Below are 20,475 nucleotides of genomic sequence, written 5' to 3' on the forward strand. Positions count from 1 at the left end.
ATGATGGAACAAGTAGGGAAAAACCTTGCTTTGAAAACCTTGTAAAAAAGAGATGATGTGTTGTGTTGAAGGCGCCAAGCTTGTTTGGCTAGGAGTGAGTCATTGTATAGAGCCAAATCCCGGAAACTCATGCCTCCCACCATCTTTGATTTGGTCATTTCATCCCATTTTAACCAGTGAATTTTTCTTCGATCCCCTCTTTGACCGCACCAAAATTTTTTGATTAAGGATTCAATGTCATGACACAAACCCAATGGGATTTTAAAGCATCCCATAGTATAGGTTGGAAGAGCTTGAATTACTGCTTTGAATTGATGCACATGTTCAGGATTTTTAATCTTCGGAATGAGTGCAACAAAGGTATGATTTAAGGGGTGAGGTAGGATACCTGAATTCAACCATGATAAAATTGAAGAGGTGACATCCGATTTTACAATGTTCCAGAAGTGCTGGAAAAAAAGTGGAGGCATCCCATCTGGACCGGGGGCTTTCATTGGTGCCATTTGCTTCAAGGCAGCTAAGACTTCTTCCTCCCTAAATTCACCTGTGAGGGTTTGGTTCATCTCCTCTGTTATAACTTGGGGCACATGTTCAAGAACTATGCTAGGAGGATCAAGTACGGTGGATGTGAATAGCTTTTGATAATAATCTATTACAATTCCGGAAATGTCATCTTGACCAACCCTCCAAGAATCCTGTTCATCACGAAGTCCACAAATTTGATTTTTTCGATACCTTCTTGTTGCTTTACTATGGAAGTACTTGGTATTCTTATCCCCCTAGCTAGCCCATTGAATTCTTGATCTTTGTGCCCACATTCTGGCCTCTCTATCCAGAAGCACACTGATTTCTGAGTTTAACTCCCTAACCCGAGTATTTATACCACTGATCATAGCCTTATTTTTTGCCTGAAGCAACAACTTCTTCTTCTTAACCAACTCTTGTCGGACATTCCCAAAAACGTTTCTGTTCCACCAATCCAAATCTTTCCCACATTTTTCAATTTTTGTAAGGATCTCCCTATTCCCTTCAGCCCCACTTGAATGGTTCTAAGCGGCTTGCACTGTTTCCCCATAGCCTGAGTTTGATAACCACATTTCTTCGAATCTGAAGGGTCTCTTTCGTTGAGGCAGATCTAATGGAGCAAAGACAACAAGTAGCAGTCTATGATCCGAAGAATCACACTGTAAGTGATAGACCTTCGAACCTGGAAATTTTAAGAACCACCCATTTGTAGCTAGACCCCTATCAAGCCTTTCCCAAATTGAATTACCATTAGCAAAGTGCTTACTACAAGTAAAATTCAGCCCCACATAACCTAGATCCATGAAACTGCATTCATCAATCACATCACGGAATAGTTGCATCTGATTGTGCGGCCTAATGGCTCCACCTACTTTTTCCTCTTGTTTTGTGATCTCATTGAAATCACCCAGACACAGCCATGGAACTCCCAGATGTGAATTTAGTTGTCGAAGTTTATCCCATGCTTCCCATCTTCTAGTAGTCTCTGGTTCACCATAAAACCCAATCAGTCTCCATTCTCCCTCCGTACCCTTATCAATGGTTGCATCAATGAAATACCTATGTGAACTTTCAACCTTCAAATTCACTATTGACTTCCAAAATAAAGCCAATCCCCCGCTTCTGCCTTCTCTTGGTACCACCCATCTATGGTCAAAATCAATGTTTCGTTGAACTAGTTCTAGCCTTGCATCGTCTGTCAGAGTTTCGGCTAAAAAAACGACAGAGGGATCTTTTGCCCGTATGATATCAACGAGCTCTCTTCCTGTACGTAGGTTCCCAAGTCCACGACAGTTCCATGCTAGGCAACTCATTGCTCTTGGCGGGGCTGATGATCAGCCTCCACTAATATAAAAGACACGCCACCATTGTCATGAAGAACCTGCTGACGCTTTGAGGGTAAATCTTCTTGGGACTCAATTGTTTCAACAATACGTTTTTTGCCTAAGTGACTTTCAACAGCTGTGTTAATTGTGGGCTGCCCAGGTCTAGCACGGCGGCACCATGTTGGGAGAACACGTTGCTGACTAGGGTTGATGAAATCCCTAATCATCTCATGGGAAGCACGTGATTCACTAATTGGGGCATATTGTTTCTCATGAACCTGGTCAACATTGTGGGCTAAGTGGGGTGAACGGTCATTAGGCCTTGAATGAGAGGAAACGTGGGAGATAAAATTGGAAAGTTTGCTATCCAATTCCTTTAATTGTGAATAATTCTGACTTATTGCTTCATCTGAAACAGCTGTATTAATATTCTCATTTATTGCGCACTGAATCTCGCAATTATCTCCATTCGGCTGTGCAGATAACGGTTCTGCACTAGGAGTAAATTCAGGTTGTACGTTACAGCCTTGCTGTTTGTGCACTGGCCCAAATGATTGAACACGATAACGTGCATTTCATTTTCAATGATGTATCCTTATACAAGTTATTATCCTCAAAAAAATAATTAAAAATAAAAATCTCTCATACATAATGTGTACAATAAGTCAATAACCACTAGATTTAAAAAAAAAAAAAAAAAAAAAAGTCAATAACCACTAGTCACGAAAATTACATACCAAACTTCAATGTAATTGCAATATTTATTTCAGGCATTATAACGTGTGGATTTCGCACAGCAATTGATGACTTCATCTTCAACCAAAATCCCTCATTTCTCACCAACGTTTTGAATACTTCTTTCTTGCACATTAACTTTAATTTTATCGTTTGCAACTGCACCCAAGGTTTTCGGCATTTGAAGGAGGATAGAAATTTTGCCCCCATCTTGTGTTGACCCGTCCCACCCCGCTTCACCTTGCATATATGGTAGGACAGGGATAGAGTGAGATTTTGCCCTGCACCTTAAGGTTGGATTGTTTAGGCCCTTTAGCCCCACCACACAATATGGTAAAAGAAAGTGGAAATTATTTTTGATAAAATAGGTAATGTGAATTTTGTTATGTATTAAGAGTTTGGATAAGGTTGTTATGCATTAGACTATAGTATTAATGACGTTGTTTGTATTACTACTAAATATCTAAATGCATAGATATTAACGTTCTGTTTGTTTTGTTGGAAAACCTTTTATAAATATAGTTTTTTATATTTTTCAGTGTTTGGTAGAACAAAAAAAAAAAAAACCCTGATCAATGGAAAACTATCTTTGGTTAACGGAAAACTCTAATAAAAATTAGACTTATTTTCTATAGGTTGTTTTCCAAATTTTTTTTTGGAAAACAATCTCTCTCTCACGCGTTGCATCTCCTATAAATATTATCTTCGTCTATAGCTATAAGAAACATAATTTTTTGGCGCCTTCTCTCTCTCATGGTAAGTTTTTTCACTTTTTCTCTCTTCCCTTTACTTTTTCGCTCCTCACACCTTTACTATCACTAACTCTGGTCTCTCCTCTTCCCATAGATATTTCTCTCTCCCTCTCTCTCTAACTGTCTCTCTTCTCTCTTTTCTCCATGTTTCTCTTTCCCTCTATAACACAATTCTTTGATTAGATTTTTTTTTTCCTTTACTGATCGGTTAATACCTTTGACTTGCAAAGGAGAACAAATTTGCAGTGGTAATTATTTCATTCCTCTCTACCAAAATCTCAATTCTTTACTTTGAATTTCAAGCTCAATTTTCTTTTTTCTCTAAGAAATTTTCAGTTTGATGGATTCCAGGCAGAAGTTACTTCTTTTTCATACGTAAAGTGCAAAAAAAAATTATAAAATAAAAAATAAAAAAAAATAAAAAATAAAAGAAGAAGAAAGAATGAATGAAGTAAAAAATGAAAATTTTAAACATAGTACCTATATTGCTCTAAATTGGTTTTATATGGGACAATCATTCCATGGACTAATAATATTGCTATATAATGAATGATAATTGTTTAGGAGAATTACATTTGTTGGCAAATACCATGTAGTGATGATATATTATACAGTACTTTTTTTTTTTTTTAAGGAACAAAGTACATTATGTAAACACATAATTTAGAGTAATATTGAAGACTTGTGGTGAACCATAGTAGAAAATTAGTATAACAACAAAAAGAGTAGACAATTAAAAGTTATTATTATTTATACTTATTGAAAATGTGCGTATTCCCTGTCAAATATATATATAGACAAATGGTTGATATGTGTGTGTGTGTGTGTGTGTGTGTGCGTACGTACGTTACTGTCTATATATATGAGTAAGATGAGTGATAAAGATTATGAAAATTTAACAACTAATTAATTTTGATTGTATCTATTGTCAAAATTTTAGTATGAAAACCAAATTTATTCTTGGTTTTTTATTTATAATGATTATATTAGTAAGTTTACATAATAAACATGTTTTAAATTATACAAAAAATATTTTAAAAAAAATTGCATACCAAACATCAAAAAACATTCTCAAGGTCGTTACCAAACACTAGAAAATGAGACAGTTTTCTAGAAATACTCTTTGGAAAATGAACAATTTTCTAGAAAACATTAATACTGAAACAAACAGAGTGAAGACTCTTCGTTCTGTTGTGATATTTTCTTTTTAAACAATTTGGATAATATTATTTCTTCCTTGCTAAAAATTAATTTTATTTGATATGATAAATTTATTTGTAAGTTTAAGTATAGTTATGTTAATGAAATGAGTTATACATACATACATATAAATAGAGCAAATTATAACTTACCCACCTATGGTTTGCCCGAAATTTATGTTACTTATCTGTGGTTTGAAATCTCATTATGCAAGTGTTTCGCTATATTCTTTTTATCTTATTTGATTTTGTATTTTTATGTTTTTTTTTTTTGGGTGTTTTAAGAGGAGAGAAAGATATAAAAATAAAGCAAAATTACATATTTAGCCATATTTTTAACAAAGCTGAGTTACATAACTCTAATTGAGCTAATTTCAAGTGGTTAAAGTATCAAGTTTAAAGCACAGGTAAGCAACTTAAATTTCGGCCAAGCTATAGGTGGGTAAGTTATAATTTGCCCATATATATATATATATATGATGTAGGGCAAGGTTGGTCTTCATAGGGCCCTAAGGGGTAGGGATGGAGTAAGAAAGTTTGCTCCATCATACAAGACGGAGCAAGACAAAATCATGCGGGACAAGAATGAAAACCCCATCCTTTAGCCCTGCCCCACCTCCCTTTGACCCATCCTGCCTCACTGCCATCCTAATTTGAAGTAGTGTTTGATGGTTGCCCAGGAATATTGGCAAATAATATTTGGAATATGTATATAATAGAGAAAAAAAACAATGTTTTATTGATCGTTAATACAATAGTGTCTGAAGTTTTAGCTAGCCCAATCTAATCTAAAAGCCCAGCGAAGATGATTTTTACGTCCAACAAATAAGGTTCATTATTTTGAATGATTTTTTCTTTCAATACAGATGATTGATGAGTTAGTTTACCCAAGAAGTCAAAATATCATTTATTTTGAGTTTCCGAAGAAATATTATGGTATTTATGTTCCTGTCATCCTCAGAAAACAAGAATTTTAATGTGTTTCAACTTTAATTCTATAAGTCTAATTTAATTTGACTTTGGTCAAGAAAATGTAATTTTTTATAATAAAAAAAATGTAATGTTTTAATTGCATATTTTTTTTCTCCTAGTCAAAGTTGTTTTAAGCTTTTACATAATCTATTTGACTGGAATGAATAAAATTGCCTATGGTGCTTTGAGAAGAAGGATTTCTTCTATTTTAACTCTTCTCCTTTAATTTGGGTGGCAAGTTTGGTTTTGTATTTGTTTAGTGGATTCCATTGACTAGTAACCAATTTCAGCCGTTATCCTTGGTCAAATTCTTCGGGTGGTGATATCTGTATTGGTATTGTGTTTGCTTTTTGGTGGTGAGCTTATTTATCATTTCATTTCTTTATTGTGTGTTTTGTTCATTCCATCTATCCAAAAATTATCCATCCAGCCATACATTTTCTTCATGTCGGTATTAGTTTGGTATCACCACACTTTTTCTCAATCACTAATGTCAATGTATATATATTTTTTTGGAGCAAATATGCCAAATGATGGGAGTGACGAGAATGCATTATCCTGACGAAGTCAACCTAGTGACGAGGTCATCCCTAGCGACGAGAAGCCATCACTAACGAGGGAAGGAAAGTCATTCAATGATGCCAGCAAGTAGCCTGGGCAGTTACGAAACTAGCAAAACAGATCGTTGGGAGCCTAATAAAAGCCCCATAATTGGGCTGGAGGCGTTACTAAAGAGAGGCATTAACACCTCAACGGCTAGCAATCAAGATCACATATATAAAGCCCTTACATTGGCAGCACAAGGTACACACATACTGATACTCTAAGAAAATAACTATCACTTTCTAGTTTGGCGAATTGCTTTACTGTTCTAACTTTGGCATCGGAGGCGTTGTGGTAGGCACCACACCGGTGACCCTTTTAAAGGATACACTGGTGCTGATGGGGAGTTCCATCTGCCTATTTCGACTGACAAGTTTACACTTCATCAGTTTGGCGCCGTTTGTAGGAAACGACATTCTCAAATTCATATTTGAAAACGTAGTTTCCATCAACCCTCTACATTCAGATGGAATCCAACCCAGATTCAGCAGCCTTGGCCCAGCAAGTTCAAGCCCTTGCAGCCACCATTGAAGAACTCACCAAACAAAACCAGGAAATGAAGCTACGGCTCCAGCAGGTTCAACAGGCTCAACAGGAAGAGAACCAGTCCAAGGGTAACCTGGAAGGAAAAGGGGATAGCCACCGGAGAGGTACCTCTCAGAGGCCAACTACTCCAAACGAGTAGAACTCGAATCTCCTTCGAGAAATGAGGAAGGAAATGGACGAACTGAGGAGCACCATTAAGGAGAAGACGGACAAAAGCGTAGACAAAATGGTAAAGGCTACGGATTCGCCTTTCACCGCAGCAGTACTTGAATGCCCCGTACCGTCAAAGTTTCGCTTACCTCAACTTGAGCCATTCGACGGACTAAAAGACCCTTAGGATCATCTTAACACCTTTAAGATGACTCTAGGACTTCAACAACCACCTGACAAGATACTGTGTCATTCCTTCCCAACCACTTTTAAAGGAGCTGCAAGAGAATGGTTTACGAAGTTGCCAACCTCGTCCATAAACAACTTCGATCAATTAAGTAGTGCCTTCTTGTGCCATTTCATAGGGGGGCAATGTCCAAAGAGGCCAGTAGACTACTTACTCACCATAAGACAGGGAGAGAATGAAACTCTGAGGTCCTATGTCAAACGATTCACCCGGGAGACTCTGGAGGTGGACGAAGCCGATGACAAGGTGCAGCTGACGACCTTCAAGGCGGGGCTGAAGTCCAGAGATCTCGTGGCCTCCCTCGCAAAGAACCCCTCAAAGACGATGGCGAAAATGCTCCTGAAGGCACAGAAGTACATGAATGCTGAAGATGCTTTAGCTGCCATAAAGGATGCTGAGAAGCCAGGCGACAAGGCTAAGAGGGAAGACGGTCATAGGGGGCAGAAGAGAGATCGACCAGATCATCGAAACAATGACGGGAACAGGAGGAAAGATGATAAAAATCCTCGGACAGTAAGATTTACCCCTTTGGTTATGCCTGTTGACAAAATTTTCACGCAGATCAAAGATGAGCATTATCTCAAATGGCCTAGACCATTGCACTCATCCCCCAATGTCCGTGACAAGAACAAGTACTGCCGGTTCCACAGATATCACGGCCACAACACGGAGGATTGCAGAGACCTAAAGGAGCAAATAGAGGAGTTGATACGTAAAGGGAAGTTACAGAAATATGTGAAGAAAGGAGAACACAGCAAGTTCAGGGACGACAATAAAATCCAGCATGATTCCTTCTCCCGGGATGACGACCGTCCATCCCAGCCTCCACACAAGGTGATCAGGGAGATAAACACGATCACAGGAGGGTCGATTTCAGGAGAATCGTTTAAATCACTCAAAAAGGCATACCAGAGACAGGTGAACAGCGTCCATGCCATACCTCCGTCCAAGTACCGACGAACATACCATGACATGTCCTTCAGTGAAGGAGACGCCATGGGAGTGAAGCAACCCCACAACGATCCCTTGGTCATAATGCTGAATACAGAAGGATGCAATACCAAGAGGATCCTCGTCGATAATGGCAGCTCCGTGGACATCATCTACCTCCCAGCCTTTCAGCAGCTAAGACTAGATCCAAAAAGACTGCGCCCTTTTGACTCTCCACTCCTCAGCTTCAGCAGAGACAGGGTCTACCCCATGGGCATAGTGACATTGACAGTGACGGTGGGGGCCTACCCAGTGCAGTTGACCCGACAAGTAGACTTCCTGGTGGTAGATTGTCCCTCATCCTACAATGTCATCATTGGGAGGCCCACGCTCAACAAGTGGAAGGCGGCGACGTCAACCTACTATTTGAAGGTAAAATTCCCAACAGATAATGGCGTCGGTGAAGTGAAAGGAGATCAAGTCCTTGCAAGAGAATACTATCAAGCCATCCTGGCTGGGAAGGAGAACCACACATGGATGATTGAAGAAAAAGAAGAAGACGGGATAGAGGCCTTGGAGACGGTGGAATTGGTAGAAGGAGAAGCGAACAAAACGACCAAGATAGGAACGACGTTGAGCCCTTAGATGAGAACAAGACTCATAAGGTTCCTTAAAGAGAATCTAGATGTTTTTGCATGGAGCCACGAGGACATGTCGAGCATATCTCCAGAAGTCATCCAGTATAAGTTGAATGTGGACCCAGAACGGAAACCCGTCTAGCAATGACGAAGAACCTTCGCCCCAAAACGAGATCAGGCAGTTGCAGAGGAAGTTACCAAACTCCTGACGGCAGGGTTCATCCGGGAGGTGTATTATCCTGAATGGCTCACAAACGTCGTCCTAGTAAAGAAAGCAAACGGGAAATGGAGGATGTGTGTAGACTTCACCGACCTGAACAAGGCATGCCCAAAGGACAGCTTCCCTCTACCAAGAATAGACCAACTTGTGGACTCCACAGCCGGGCACAAGTTACTGATATTCATGGACGCCTTCTCAGGGTACAACCAGATAAAGATGACTGAGGAAGACCAGGAGAAGACCGCCTTCATCACAAGTCAAGGACTCTACTGTTATAAGGTAATGCCTTTTGGGCTGAAGAATGCTAGAGCTACGTATCAGAGGTTGGTGAACAAAATGTTCAGTTAACAGATTGACAGGAACATGGAAGTGTACGTTGACGATATGCTCGTCAAGAGCAAGGAAGAGCTCACACATCTGGACGACTTAAAGGAAATGTTTGCAACCCTCAAAAAACACCAGATGAGGTTGAATCCAAGTAAGTGTGTTTTTGGGGTAGCCTCGAGAAAGTTCCTGGGATTCATGGTGTCCTAGAGAGGAATAGAAGCAAACCCAGAGAAAGTGCGAGCCATCATCGACATGGCCTCACCCAAAACCATCAAGGATGTTCAAAAACTCACAGGAAGGATAGCAGCTTTAAACAGTTTCGTCTCTAGGGCTACAGATAAATGCCTGCCTTTTCTCAAGACCTTGAAGTAGGCTTTTGCCTGGACCGACAAGTGCGAAGCGGCGTTCCAGGAACTAAAGCGTTACCTAAGCAGTCCACCTCTCCTAAGCCCGTCCAAAGAAGGGGAAAACCTATACTTATACCTGGCAGTGTCACCCTTGGCAGTAAGTGCAGCCCTGATCAGAGAAGAGGGCAAGAAGCAGCTCCTGGTTTACTACGTCAGCCAAGCCTTCCAAGGAGCTGAGTCCAGGTACCCAAGGATCGAAAAGATCGCGTTTGCGCTAATAGTAGCCTCGCGCAAGCTAAGGCAATACTTCCAGGCAAATCCTATTCTTGTAATGACGGACCAACCAATCAAGAAATCAATGAACAAGCCTGAAGCAGCAGGAAGAATGGTCCAGTGGGCAATTGAACTTAGTCAATTTGGCATCGAGTACCATCCCAGAACGGCGATCAAGGCGCAAGCTCTGGCAGACTTCATCGTAGAGTTCACTCTTCCAAACGAAGACAGGATTACCGACGAGGTAGATAGATGGACAATACAAACTGATGGTTCGTCAGCCCAGAGGAAGGGGGGAGTAGGGGTCGTCATAACCACCCCTGACGGAGAAGTGCTGAAATATAGGGTCCAACTAAAATTTCCGGCCACCAACAACGAAACTAAATACGAGGGGATACTGACGGGACTGAGGCTTGGAAAGGCACTTGGAGCTAAAAACTTGTTGATCCAAAGTGATTCAAAACTAGTGATCGGGCAGATTAGGGGAGAGTACGAAGCCAAGTAAGAAAGGATGCAGAAATACCTCAAGCTGACGAAACATCTAACTCAGGAGTTTGATATAGTGGAGTTCGTGCAGATCCCAAGGAGTCAGAATATGGGGGCTGACGAAGTATCGAAGCTAGCGTCATCAGAAGAAGGGGAGATTAACACAGACCTAGCGATGGAGGTCCAGAAACACCCTAGTATTGAAGAAATTGCAACATTCACCATCCAGAGCACAGACAGCTGGATGACACCCATAATATCCTACCTCCAGGACGGGCGCCTTCCTTAGAACACAGAAGAAGCTAAAAAGATCAAGAAGAGGGCGGCCAGGTTCACGATCCTTAATGACGCCTTATACAAGAGAGGCTTCTCTATGCCTTACTTGAAGTGTGTCGACGAGGAAGAAGCTAGATACATCCTAGAAGAAATCCACGGAGGAATTTGCAGCGACCACGTTGGCTCCAGATCCCTGGTGAACAAGGTAGTACGAGTAGGGTATTTTTGGCCAACCATGCAGGTAGACGCTGCTGAGATCGTCAAGAGATGCGACAAATGCCAGTGATATGGGAACGTGCAACGGCTTCCAGCAGAGAGACTGACGACTATAGCTTCCCCATAGCCATTTGCATAGTGGGGAATTGACATCGTCGGCCTGCTACCCCAAGGTAAAGGTCAGGTAAAGTTCCTACTTGTTGCTATTGATTATTTCATGAAATGGGTTGAAGCAGAGGCTCTAACAACGATCATTGAGGCTCGAATTTAGAGCTTTATGTGGAAGAATATAATCTACAGGTTCGGGATTCCCTTGACGATCATATCAGATAATGGGAGGCAGTTCGACAGCCAAGGCTTCAAAGAATTCTGTTCAAACCTTGGGATCAAGAATCAGTTCTCATCCCCAGGGCATCCTTAGGCAAACGGATAGACAGAAGTGACGAACCGGACGTTGCTCAAGATTATCAAAACCAGGTTGGACGATGTGAAGGGTGCCTGGCCAGAAGAATTACCAAATGTCCTGTGGGCTTACAGAACCACAGCCAGAACCCCGACAGGAGGAACCCCCTTCAGGCTTACCTATGGCACAAAAGCAGTAATCCCAGTCGAAGTGGGGGTAACGAGCATCAGACGAGGAACGTTCAATGAAGGGATCAATGACGATGAATTACGACTCAACCTGGACTGTCTGGACGAAGTAAGAGACAACGCATCCAGCAAGATGACGAAGTATCAAAAAAAGATGGCCGAGTACTACAATAAGAGGGTTAAACTTAGACGACTGGACATAGGAGACCTCATCCTGCGCAAGACCACCATAGCAACTAAAGACCCTACCTAGGGAAAGCTAGGTCCTACGTGGGAAGGACTTTACCGAGTCATTCATTACTCAATACAAGGAAGTTACCACCTGGAAACCATGGACGGATAAAGGCTCCCTCGACCATGGAACATTGAGCATTTAAAAAAGTACCACCAGTAGATGTAATAGATGAATGCAGTCATTCTTGAATTTAATAAAAAAATTATTCCTCTGATGTCTTTGTGCAAATAGGTCTAGTCAATCATAAGGCATACAAAAACCACGTAATAAGATTCCGCCTCGACGGATGTAAGTTACTGACGACAACCCCAACGGGTAAAAGACAAACTAAAAGTAACAAGATTCCGCCTTGACGAATGTAAGTTACCGACGACAACCCCAACGGGTATAAGACAAACTAAAGTAACAAGATTCCGTCTTGACGGATGTAAGTTACTGACGACAACCCCAACGGATATAAGACCAACTAAAGTAACAAGATTCCGCTTTGACGGATGTAAGTTATTGACAACCCTTATAACGGGTACAAAGTATATAAAAGCTAAGTGATAAAATTCTGCCAAAACGGATGTAAATCACTGAGAAGCCTGAAGTGACGAGATTCCTTAAGTGGATGTAAGTCACCAAAAAATGGCCAAGTGATAAGATTCCACTTTGACGGATGTAAGTCACTAACGAAGATACAAAAAAAAAAAAAAAAATATCCCTAGAACAAGCCGATGACGAAGACACGATCCCTAAGCCTACACAAATGGCAAAATCCCGCTTGACGAAATCAGGATACTGACGAATCCGCAAAGGAAAGGATAAAGAGAAAAAGAAGAAGGACAAGAACCCTCCTTAAGGATAAGGTGTGACGAACAAATCACCGACACAACTAAGAAATTTATGCTAAGTACAAGGTATGGACGAATTTAAACATCACAAACACATGCACAGTCATAGGCACAAGCATAGTCATAAAAACAGGTAAGTTCAAAATCATAAAAAGCCCAAAAACAGCGAGCAATTATCCTTGTTCTTCCTACAGACCCATGAAACAGAGGGCCAAGAGACATTGTTCTGAAAATAGATAAAAATATATATATACATCACCAAAAAGCCCAAAACATAACGGGCATACATAACAGATAAATTTTCCTAAGTATCAGGTTCGGGTGTCAGGAGCGTCAGTAATGGGATCGTCAGCAGCAGCAAGAGCATCATCAGCAATAGGTGCGTCATCAGCAACGAGGGCGTCACCTTCAGGTGCCGATGACTGAGCAGCCTCGTCAGCAGCCATCTCCTGATCTACCACTTCTAGATCCAAATTCGACAGATCAACCCCAGTAGGATGCTTGACGAGGTACCTACGTATGAGCTCGAAGCCCTTGAAGTACCAGCTAAAAAGCACTGTGGAGTACTCCTCGGTTTGCTGGAAGGTTTCGACGGACCTAGCAGCGATCGTCTTTAGCTTCTCCTTTGCCGCCTGTAGCTGGTCGTCCTTCTCCAGGTTCAGCTGACGCTCGACCCTAAGATCGGAATTCAAAGACTTAATTTTCTCCTTCAAAGTGGCAGCATTGTCCATCGACTCTATGAGGTCCTTCTTCAGCGTGGAGTTCTCCTTCTCCAAATCCTCCATCCTGGACGCCAAAGAAGCCACCTTAGCCTCTTGAGTGAGACACTCAGAAGCAAGGTGAAAGCTCTCCCCCAACACCTGACAAAGTAAATTAAGTGCGTTAGTAAAAAGAAGGGGTGGGGAAATTTAGGTGAAAAGAAACCAAGGAAAATGCATAAATGGTCTTACCTGCACGATCTTATGAACATGCTGGCTCGCAACCACGTTGAGAGGCACTCCAGAAAAGACTTTAAGGTCCTCAGCCTTCACAACGTTATGTACCCGCTCCACGGCCACACCCTCGTCGTCCCAGATGGACGAACCCACTCTCTCCTTCTCCTTCTCTTTGGCTGACAGTCTCTACCTTTTTTATGATGGGGTGGGGATCTCCTCAACTGAAGTGGCCAACGAAGCCACCCGTAGACTTTCAACTCCCGAGACGATGGGAGTGGCATCGGCAGAGGGGAGGACGGACGAACCTTTCCCCGTGATGCGAACTCCCTTTTTACCAATGTTCGCCAAGGGTTCGTCCTTCTTGGACCTCATCTTGGCGTACATATCTTCGTTGAACCTGGTCATCATCTCTGAAGAAAAAAAAAAAAAAAAAAAAGATAGAGAAACTAAGAAATCCAAAGTACACAAGTGAAGATCAGTACTGACGAGGTAAACACTTACTCTTCTTCTCCTCGATGTTAATGCTGCGCAAAACGTAAGGAGATGGGTTCGGGCCTAAGCAGTAGAAAGCAAGCGTCAGTGGGTTAAGGAGGTCGTCCCAACACTCAATCGACTTTGCGTATTCAATTGCCTTCTCAACACGACCCTGGTACTTGCTCTTCAGTTTGGGGCGTCTTTTAACTGCAAAAGAAAGTGAACAAGTGGTTAGTGACAACCAAATATGCAAAACGAAAATAAAAAAACGAGGAGAAACATGGACGCACCTAAGTTTGGGGTTCCCCACCGACGAAGTAACTTTGGGATATCACCCCAAGCCTCGCTAGAAGGGATCTCAAAATCATCTTCGGACACGAAAAAGAAACGTGATTTCCAGTACCTGAATGACGAGGCTAAACCCTTAATGATTCTAGTCCTCCTCGTCCAAGGGACTAGTTCATAATACCCATACTCTTTCGATTCCTTTAAACGGTAAAGGTGAACGAGCTCACTCACTTTGATCATATCTTCGTTGGCAGCCAGCCAAATCTCCATACAGTTGATAACTATCCTCCAGGAGTTAGGCATTAGTTGCCCGGGGGCAATGCCAAAATAACCCAAGAGCTCCATCACCAAAGGATGGACGGGTAGCCTAAGCCCAGAAGTGAAAGCAGCCTCATAGAAGCATACTTCACCAGGAAAGAAGTGGTAGGCCCGATCCTTAGGACCAGGCCGACAAACGCGGACTCGCGCAGGATACTGGAACCTATCCTTGAACCTAGCCACAGTGTCAGCATCCAGCCCACACTCCTTGTTAAGAGCGTAAAAAGCCCTAACCTGACGAGGGGTGGAGACAGCCGTATCACCCTCAACCGGGCCGCCGCTAGACGACAACCCAGTGTCTAGTTCACTGGATCTCACCTCCGACATCCTCCTCGTCTCTCCCTCAAACCAAGCCAATGACTGACCTAAAATTGGAGACAGTTCCCCTAGAACTACACTCAACCCACAACCTTCAAAAAGATAGTCCCCAATCAAAGGAAAAAAGTCCCCGAAAACACCCAAAGCCGCCCCAAAGCGAGCAAAAAAGAAAGAAACTGAAGGGCAAGCTACCCAAACCTCAGAAGAACTAACCATGAAAAGGGGTACACAATCCTAACTGCCCACATATCAAACACAAAAACAACAAAAGTAAAAGACAAAGGAAAAATCAGGAATTTATAAGGGGACCATTAAGAAAAAGGATCTGAAAGAAATCAAAGGAGTAGCGTACCTTGAAAAGCGGAACGGTTGAAGCCGGAAAAATTCGTCACCGGAGCAAGGTCGAAGTCACCGGAGCAGAATCGGAATAATCGCAGAAACAAGCAAGAGAGACAAACACTCGGAGCAAAAAAAATCAAAGTGAAGGAAAAAGAGAAGTTTTTGAAACCAAAAATCCAAGGAAACTGAAAAGTAGTGGGAAACCCAAGGGTCATGCCATCAATGCCTTCAATCAGTATGTGCCACGTGGCCACGTTGCATACCGCGCCGCCATCATGCATTAAATTCGAAACAAAACCCCAAGCGTCACAAACAACTCAGGAAAAAACCTTTCACCTTCCGTGGCCCTCATGGCACGTCACTAACGACCACAAAACTTGGGGGGGGCAACTGATGGGAGTGACGAGAATGCATTACCCTGACAAAGTCAACCTAGCGACGAGGTCATCCCTAGCGACGAGAAGCCATCACTGACGAGGGAAGGAAAGTCATTCAATGATGCCAACAAGTAGCCTGGGCAGTTACGAAACCAGCAAAACAGACTGTTGGGAGCCTAATAAAAGCCCCATAATTGGGCTGGAGGCGTTACAAAAGAGAGGCATTAACACCCCAACGGCTAGCAATCAAGATCACATATATAAAGCCCTTACATTGGCAGCACAAGATACACACATACTGATACTCTAAGAAAATAACTATCACTTTTTAGTTTGGCGAATTGCTTTACTGTTCTAACTTTGGCATCGGAGGCATTGTGGCAGGCACCACACCGGTGACCCTTTTAGAGGATACACTAGTGCTGACGGGGAGTTCCATTTGCCTATTTCGACTGACGGGTTTACACTTCATCACCAAATAATGATGTTAATGTTTCAATAGTGTAGTAAAGAACAAATTGTATTTGGGTAAGGCAGATGTGCCATAAACAGAATTTGAAAATGTCAAATCTTTGATGATTTCATCATATCTGATTGAGTTGCGAAAACTTCTGGATAATAGGAATAAGGTTATCAATTGCAACTTTTAGCCAACTTTTCTTTGGTTATAAATCTCTTATCCATATAATAAGTACAATATGTCAAAAACCACTAGTCATACTATATGCTATATTTATTCTCCTACGCATAAATTCATAACAAACTTCAATGTTTCTCAAAAATAAAAATAAAAATAAAAAACTTCAATGATTACAATATTTATTTCATGAATTATAAGTTTATAACATGTATAACTGTGGATTTTGTGACGAAAATGGGCATTTGCCTCTTTTGTCTAAAAGATATAGCAAAATGCCCACCCATGTTCTGAAATTATCTAGTGAAATAACCTTGTTTTGAAACTCGATTTGATGAAAATCAAGTAATGTGAGAATTTTACATGGAACTCGAGTTCTCTTTTTTTATTTTTTCTTTTTTTTTTAAAGTTTAATTTCACATAACTCGATTTTTTTAAAGTTGAGTTTTTCATTGAAACTCGATTTTTGAATTTAAAATAAGAGCATTTTGATAGATAGTTTTAGAATAAGAGCATTTTACTGAAATTTTTGGCAAAAAGTCCAAATGTCCATTTTCGCCTTCGATTTTGCACCATATGACTTTTCTCCAGCAATTGATGTCTACATCTTCAACCCATCTCCCTCCTCATCATCAAAAATCCAATAATAATCAATATTCCTGCACAACATCAAACACTGCCCCAGATGCCAACAACTTTTGGGGCAGATGCAAATAATAATAAAATTAAAGTTAACGTGCATGAAAGAATAGAGAAGTATTCAAAATGATGACCAGAAATTAAGGATTTCAGTGGCTCAAAAGGACCTCTGTGGCATACAAAAACAAAAGCAACAGCCGAACTCTGACTTTGTGAGGAAGGATTACAATGAGACAAAATAGGGAAGAGTTCCAAATCAATCACATGGAGAAGAGAAAAAGAAAAAGAAAGAAACCAAAAGTCGGAAGAGAGAAGAAATAAAAAACTGCGGAAGAAAAAAAAGAAAGGGATTTTAATGTTAGTAACGTGTGTTTTAAAGTCAGAGTTAATTTATTTAATGAGAAAGGTTAGCTGTTGTTAAAGTTTTATTAGTAGAGTATGAAGTAGATCACAATTGATGAGACTTTAGACTAAAAAAAAAAATTGACATTATTAGCTGTTTTCAAGAGGTATATTCAAATAGTATGTGTAAATACTACCAAGGATTTGTAGTCAAAGCGCTCGGTGAGAACACATGTTATACCTTTCAACATCAGCCAATAGATTGTATCAAAAAAAAAAAAAAAAAAAAAAAAAAAACGTCAGCCAATAGAACTAGTTAGCCCAAGAACATCTATAAGACCAGACATGCTCCTACCCAAAACCAACAAATTCTTCATTCCTAAATCCCCTAACAATGTCTTCAAAGTCTTCCTCATCTCCTTCCAAACTCCAATCCTCTTCCAGTGATGACTCTCCCCCAACAGAGCTCCCTTTAAAGCCAATCCCAGGCAACTATGGCAAGCCCTTTTTTGGTCCCATCAAAGATCGCCTTGACTACTTTTACCACCAAGGAAAAGACACCTTCTTCCAAACCCGAATTCAAGAACACCAATCCACTGTCTTCCGAATCAACATGCCTCCAGGACCATTCATATCCTCCAACTCTAATGTCATTGCTCTGCTTGATGCTATCAGCTTTCCCATCCTCTTTGACACTTCCAAAGTACAAAAACTAAACGTTTTAGTCGGCACTTACATGCCTTCCACAGCTCTCACCGGTGGTTACCGTGTTTGTGCTTATCTTGACCCTTCTGAACCCAAACATGCCCTTCTCAAGCGCTTGATTTTCTCTATTCTCGTTTCTCTTCACGATAAAGTCATCCCACTTTTCAGAAACTGCTTGTCTGAGCTTTTCGTCAACCTTGAAGACCAATTCTCTGACAAAGGCAAAGTATACTTCAACACCATTAATGACAAAATGTCTTTCGACTTTATGTTTAGGCTCTTTTGTGATCAAAACCCTTCAGATACACGCCTTGGATCAAAGGGTTCAACAATGTCGGATAAATGGTTGTTTTTTCAACTTGCACCATTGATGACACTAGGGTTACCAAAGTTGTTGAACTTTTTCGAAGATGTACTACTCCATACATTCCCATTACCAGCTTTTCTTGTTAAATCTGACTATAATAAGCTTTATAATGCTTTTTATGGGTCCATGGCTTCGATTTTGGACGAAGCTGAGCAAAGTGGAATTAAAAGAAATGAAGCTTGTCATAATTTAGTGTTCATGGCTTGTTTCAACACCTACGGTGGATTGAAAACTTTGCTTCCTGCTTTGATCAAGTGGGTTGGCTTAGCAGGAGAGAAGTTACACCGTGAGTTGTGTGATGAGATCAGGACCATTGTTAGAGCTGAAGGTGGGGTCACTTTCTCTGCATTGGAGAAGATGACTTTAACTAAGTCAGTGGTTTATGAAGCACTTAGGATTGAGCCTTCAGTTGCGTTCCAGTACGCTAAGGCAAAGGAGGATTTGGTGGTTCATAGCCATGATGCTGCTTATAAGATCAAGAAAGGGGAAATGATCTTTGGATATCAGCCGTTCGCTACTAAAGATCCAAAGGTTTTTGAAGATCCTGAGGAGTTTGTGGGCCATAGGTTTGTGGGAGAGGGAGAGAAGCTTTTGAAATATGTTTATTGGTCTAATGGAAGGGAGATCGATGATCCTACGGTGGAGAATAAGCAGTGTCCGGCGAGGGATTTGGTGCTGTTGTTGTCTAGGGTAATGTTGGTGGAGCTTTTCCTCCGTTATGACACGTTTACGATTGAGGCTGGGACGTTGTTGTTGGGTTCATCAGCCACGTTCACTTCATTGACCAAAGCTACGAGCATTTTATTTTGATCAAATGGGAGGGAGCTAAGCGATGGTCTTATTGGTGGAGACTAAACAGTATCCAACAAAGGATCTAGTGATGCGGTCGTCTAGGGTATCATTGGTGGAGCTTTCCTTACGTGTTTGGATTTTTTTTGTTTTGTTTTTACCGACTTATTTGTCGAAATTGGAAAAAATATTTAGAAAAAAAAAATTGTGTTAAAAAATTTGTATATAGGGAAAATGTGAGGTTTAAAAACTATTTATTATATATGCAATCAGTTATTGTTTAAGGGACATGAGCGTGGAAATGGACATAAGCGTGGAAATTTAACTTTTATATATATATTATAAAAAAAGTGTGGAAATTTAAAAATTAATTTCCCTTTCAAAATAACATGATAATTGAGCACTTGAGCACCATTTGTTCAGAATGATAGTTGTGCTTGTCAAAAATAGTATAATCGTATCTCAATTCTCAAGTTTGAAAATTTATTCTTGAGTATTGCTGAGAGTTTCAGATCCATTCAAAGGTCGTAAATTGGGTTGGTATTTTTATTTTATTTTAGGAGCATCTCGTAGATTGGTACTTTTTACTTGTTTGGGAAAAGCAACAATAGATCCCAAATTGGCTCATATAATGATGCAAAACTAAAAAAATGGGTGAAAAGTTTTTGGCTCACCAGGCTTCGATTCCCAGACTTGTTTTGTTATAAGATTAATTTTGATGGAGCTGTATTTGAAAAGGAAAACAGTGCGGAAGTGGGGTGGTAATAAGGAATGAAGCAAGTTTGGTCATGGCTTCCTTGTCCCAATAGATTCCTCCTCCTTACACAATCATTGAGGTGGAGGCTCTAACAGCAAGACGAGCTCTTGAATTTGCCATGGAGATAGGTATTGATCGAGATATTTTGGAAGGAGATTCTTAGATCCTCATAAAAGATTTGGAGAGTGGTAGCAATTCACTAGCCAAGTTTGGCCATATTGCCAAAGATGTTTAGTACCTTGCATATGTTTTTACAGATATTAAATTTTCTCATGTATTGTAATACTGTTGCTTATTCACTCATTACGTGAGCAGTTTTGTCTCCATATTTGTTAGTCTAGATAGAAGATTTGTCATCAAACGTTGAAACTATATTAAATGCACTGAACTTATTAAAAAAATAAAAAATTAACTTCAATTCCCGACAGGAAAACGTCATCTATGTCCCAACTAACCAAATAAGTCGTCTAAATTGCTCATAATAAAGATAAACGTTATGTTCAATGTTGTAATCTAAACTTTTAAATATGTTGAAATCTAAAATTTTAAATATGTCTGGAACAAAATTTTTTCAGAAAATACTAAAGTACTAGTGTGCTGACATTAACATTCTCTTTAATCAATTGTGAAGAATTTTTTCCAAACCATTTATACATCTCAGCCTATTATAGCCCCTTTAACCAATCCCAACCCTATAGCCCAGTTACACATCCTCCTAGACACCTACTCCAGACCTATTCCAGTAATAGCTTTGTGACCAT

The 20,475-nt window shown here is 40.6% G+C and overlaps 2 protein-coding genes across 2 annotated transcripts; one reads left to right on the plus strand and one right to left on the minus strand.

Annotated features, from left to right (window-relative positions):
• Positions 1–1,049: 1,049 nt before the first annotated feature.
• Positions 1,050–1,838, minus strand: LOC126705053 (uncharacterized). The gene has a single exon (XM_050404011.1). It carries the CDS (start codon positions 1,836–1,838, stop codon positions 1,050–1,052), a length of 789 nt encoding a protein of 262 aa, XP_050259968.1.
• Positions 1,839–17,396: 15,558 nt separating this feature from the next.
• On the plus strand, positions 17,397–19,328 carry LOC126705557 (allene oxide synthase 3-like). The gene has a single exon (XM_050404611.1). The coding sequence runs from the start codon at positions 17,491–17,493 to the stop codon at positions 18,976–18,978; it is 1,488 nt and encodes a 495-aa protein (XP_050260568.1). The 5' UTR covers positions 17,397–17,490; the 3' UTR covers positions 18,979–19,328.
• The last annotated feature ends 1,147 nt before the right edge of the window (positions 19,329–20,475 follow it).

Source organism: Quercus robur, chromosome 11, assembly GCF_932294415.1.
Source record: "Quercus robur chromosome 11, dhQueRobu3.1, whole genome shotgun sequence".
Lineage (NCBI taxonomy): Eukaryota > Viridiplantae > Streptophyta > Magnoliopsida > Fagales > Fagaceae > Quercus > Quercus robur.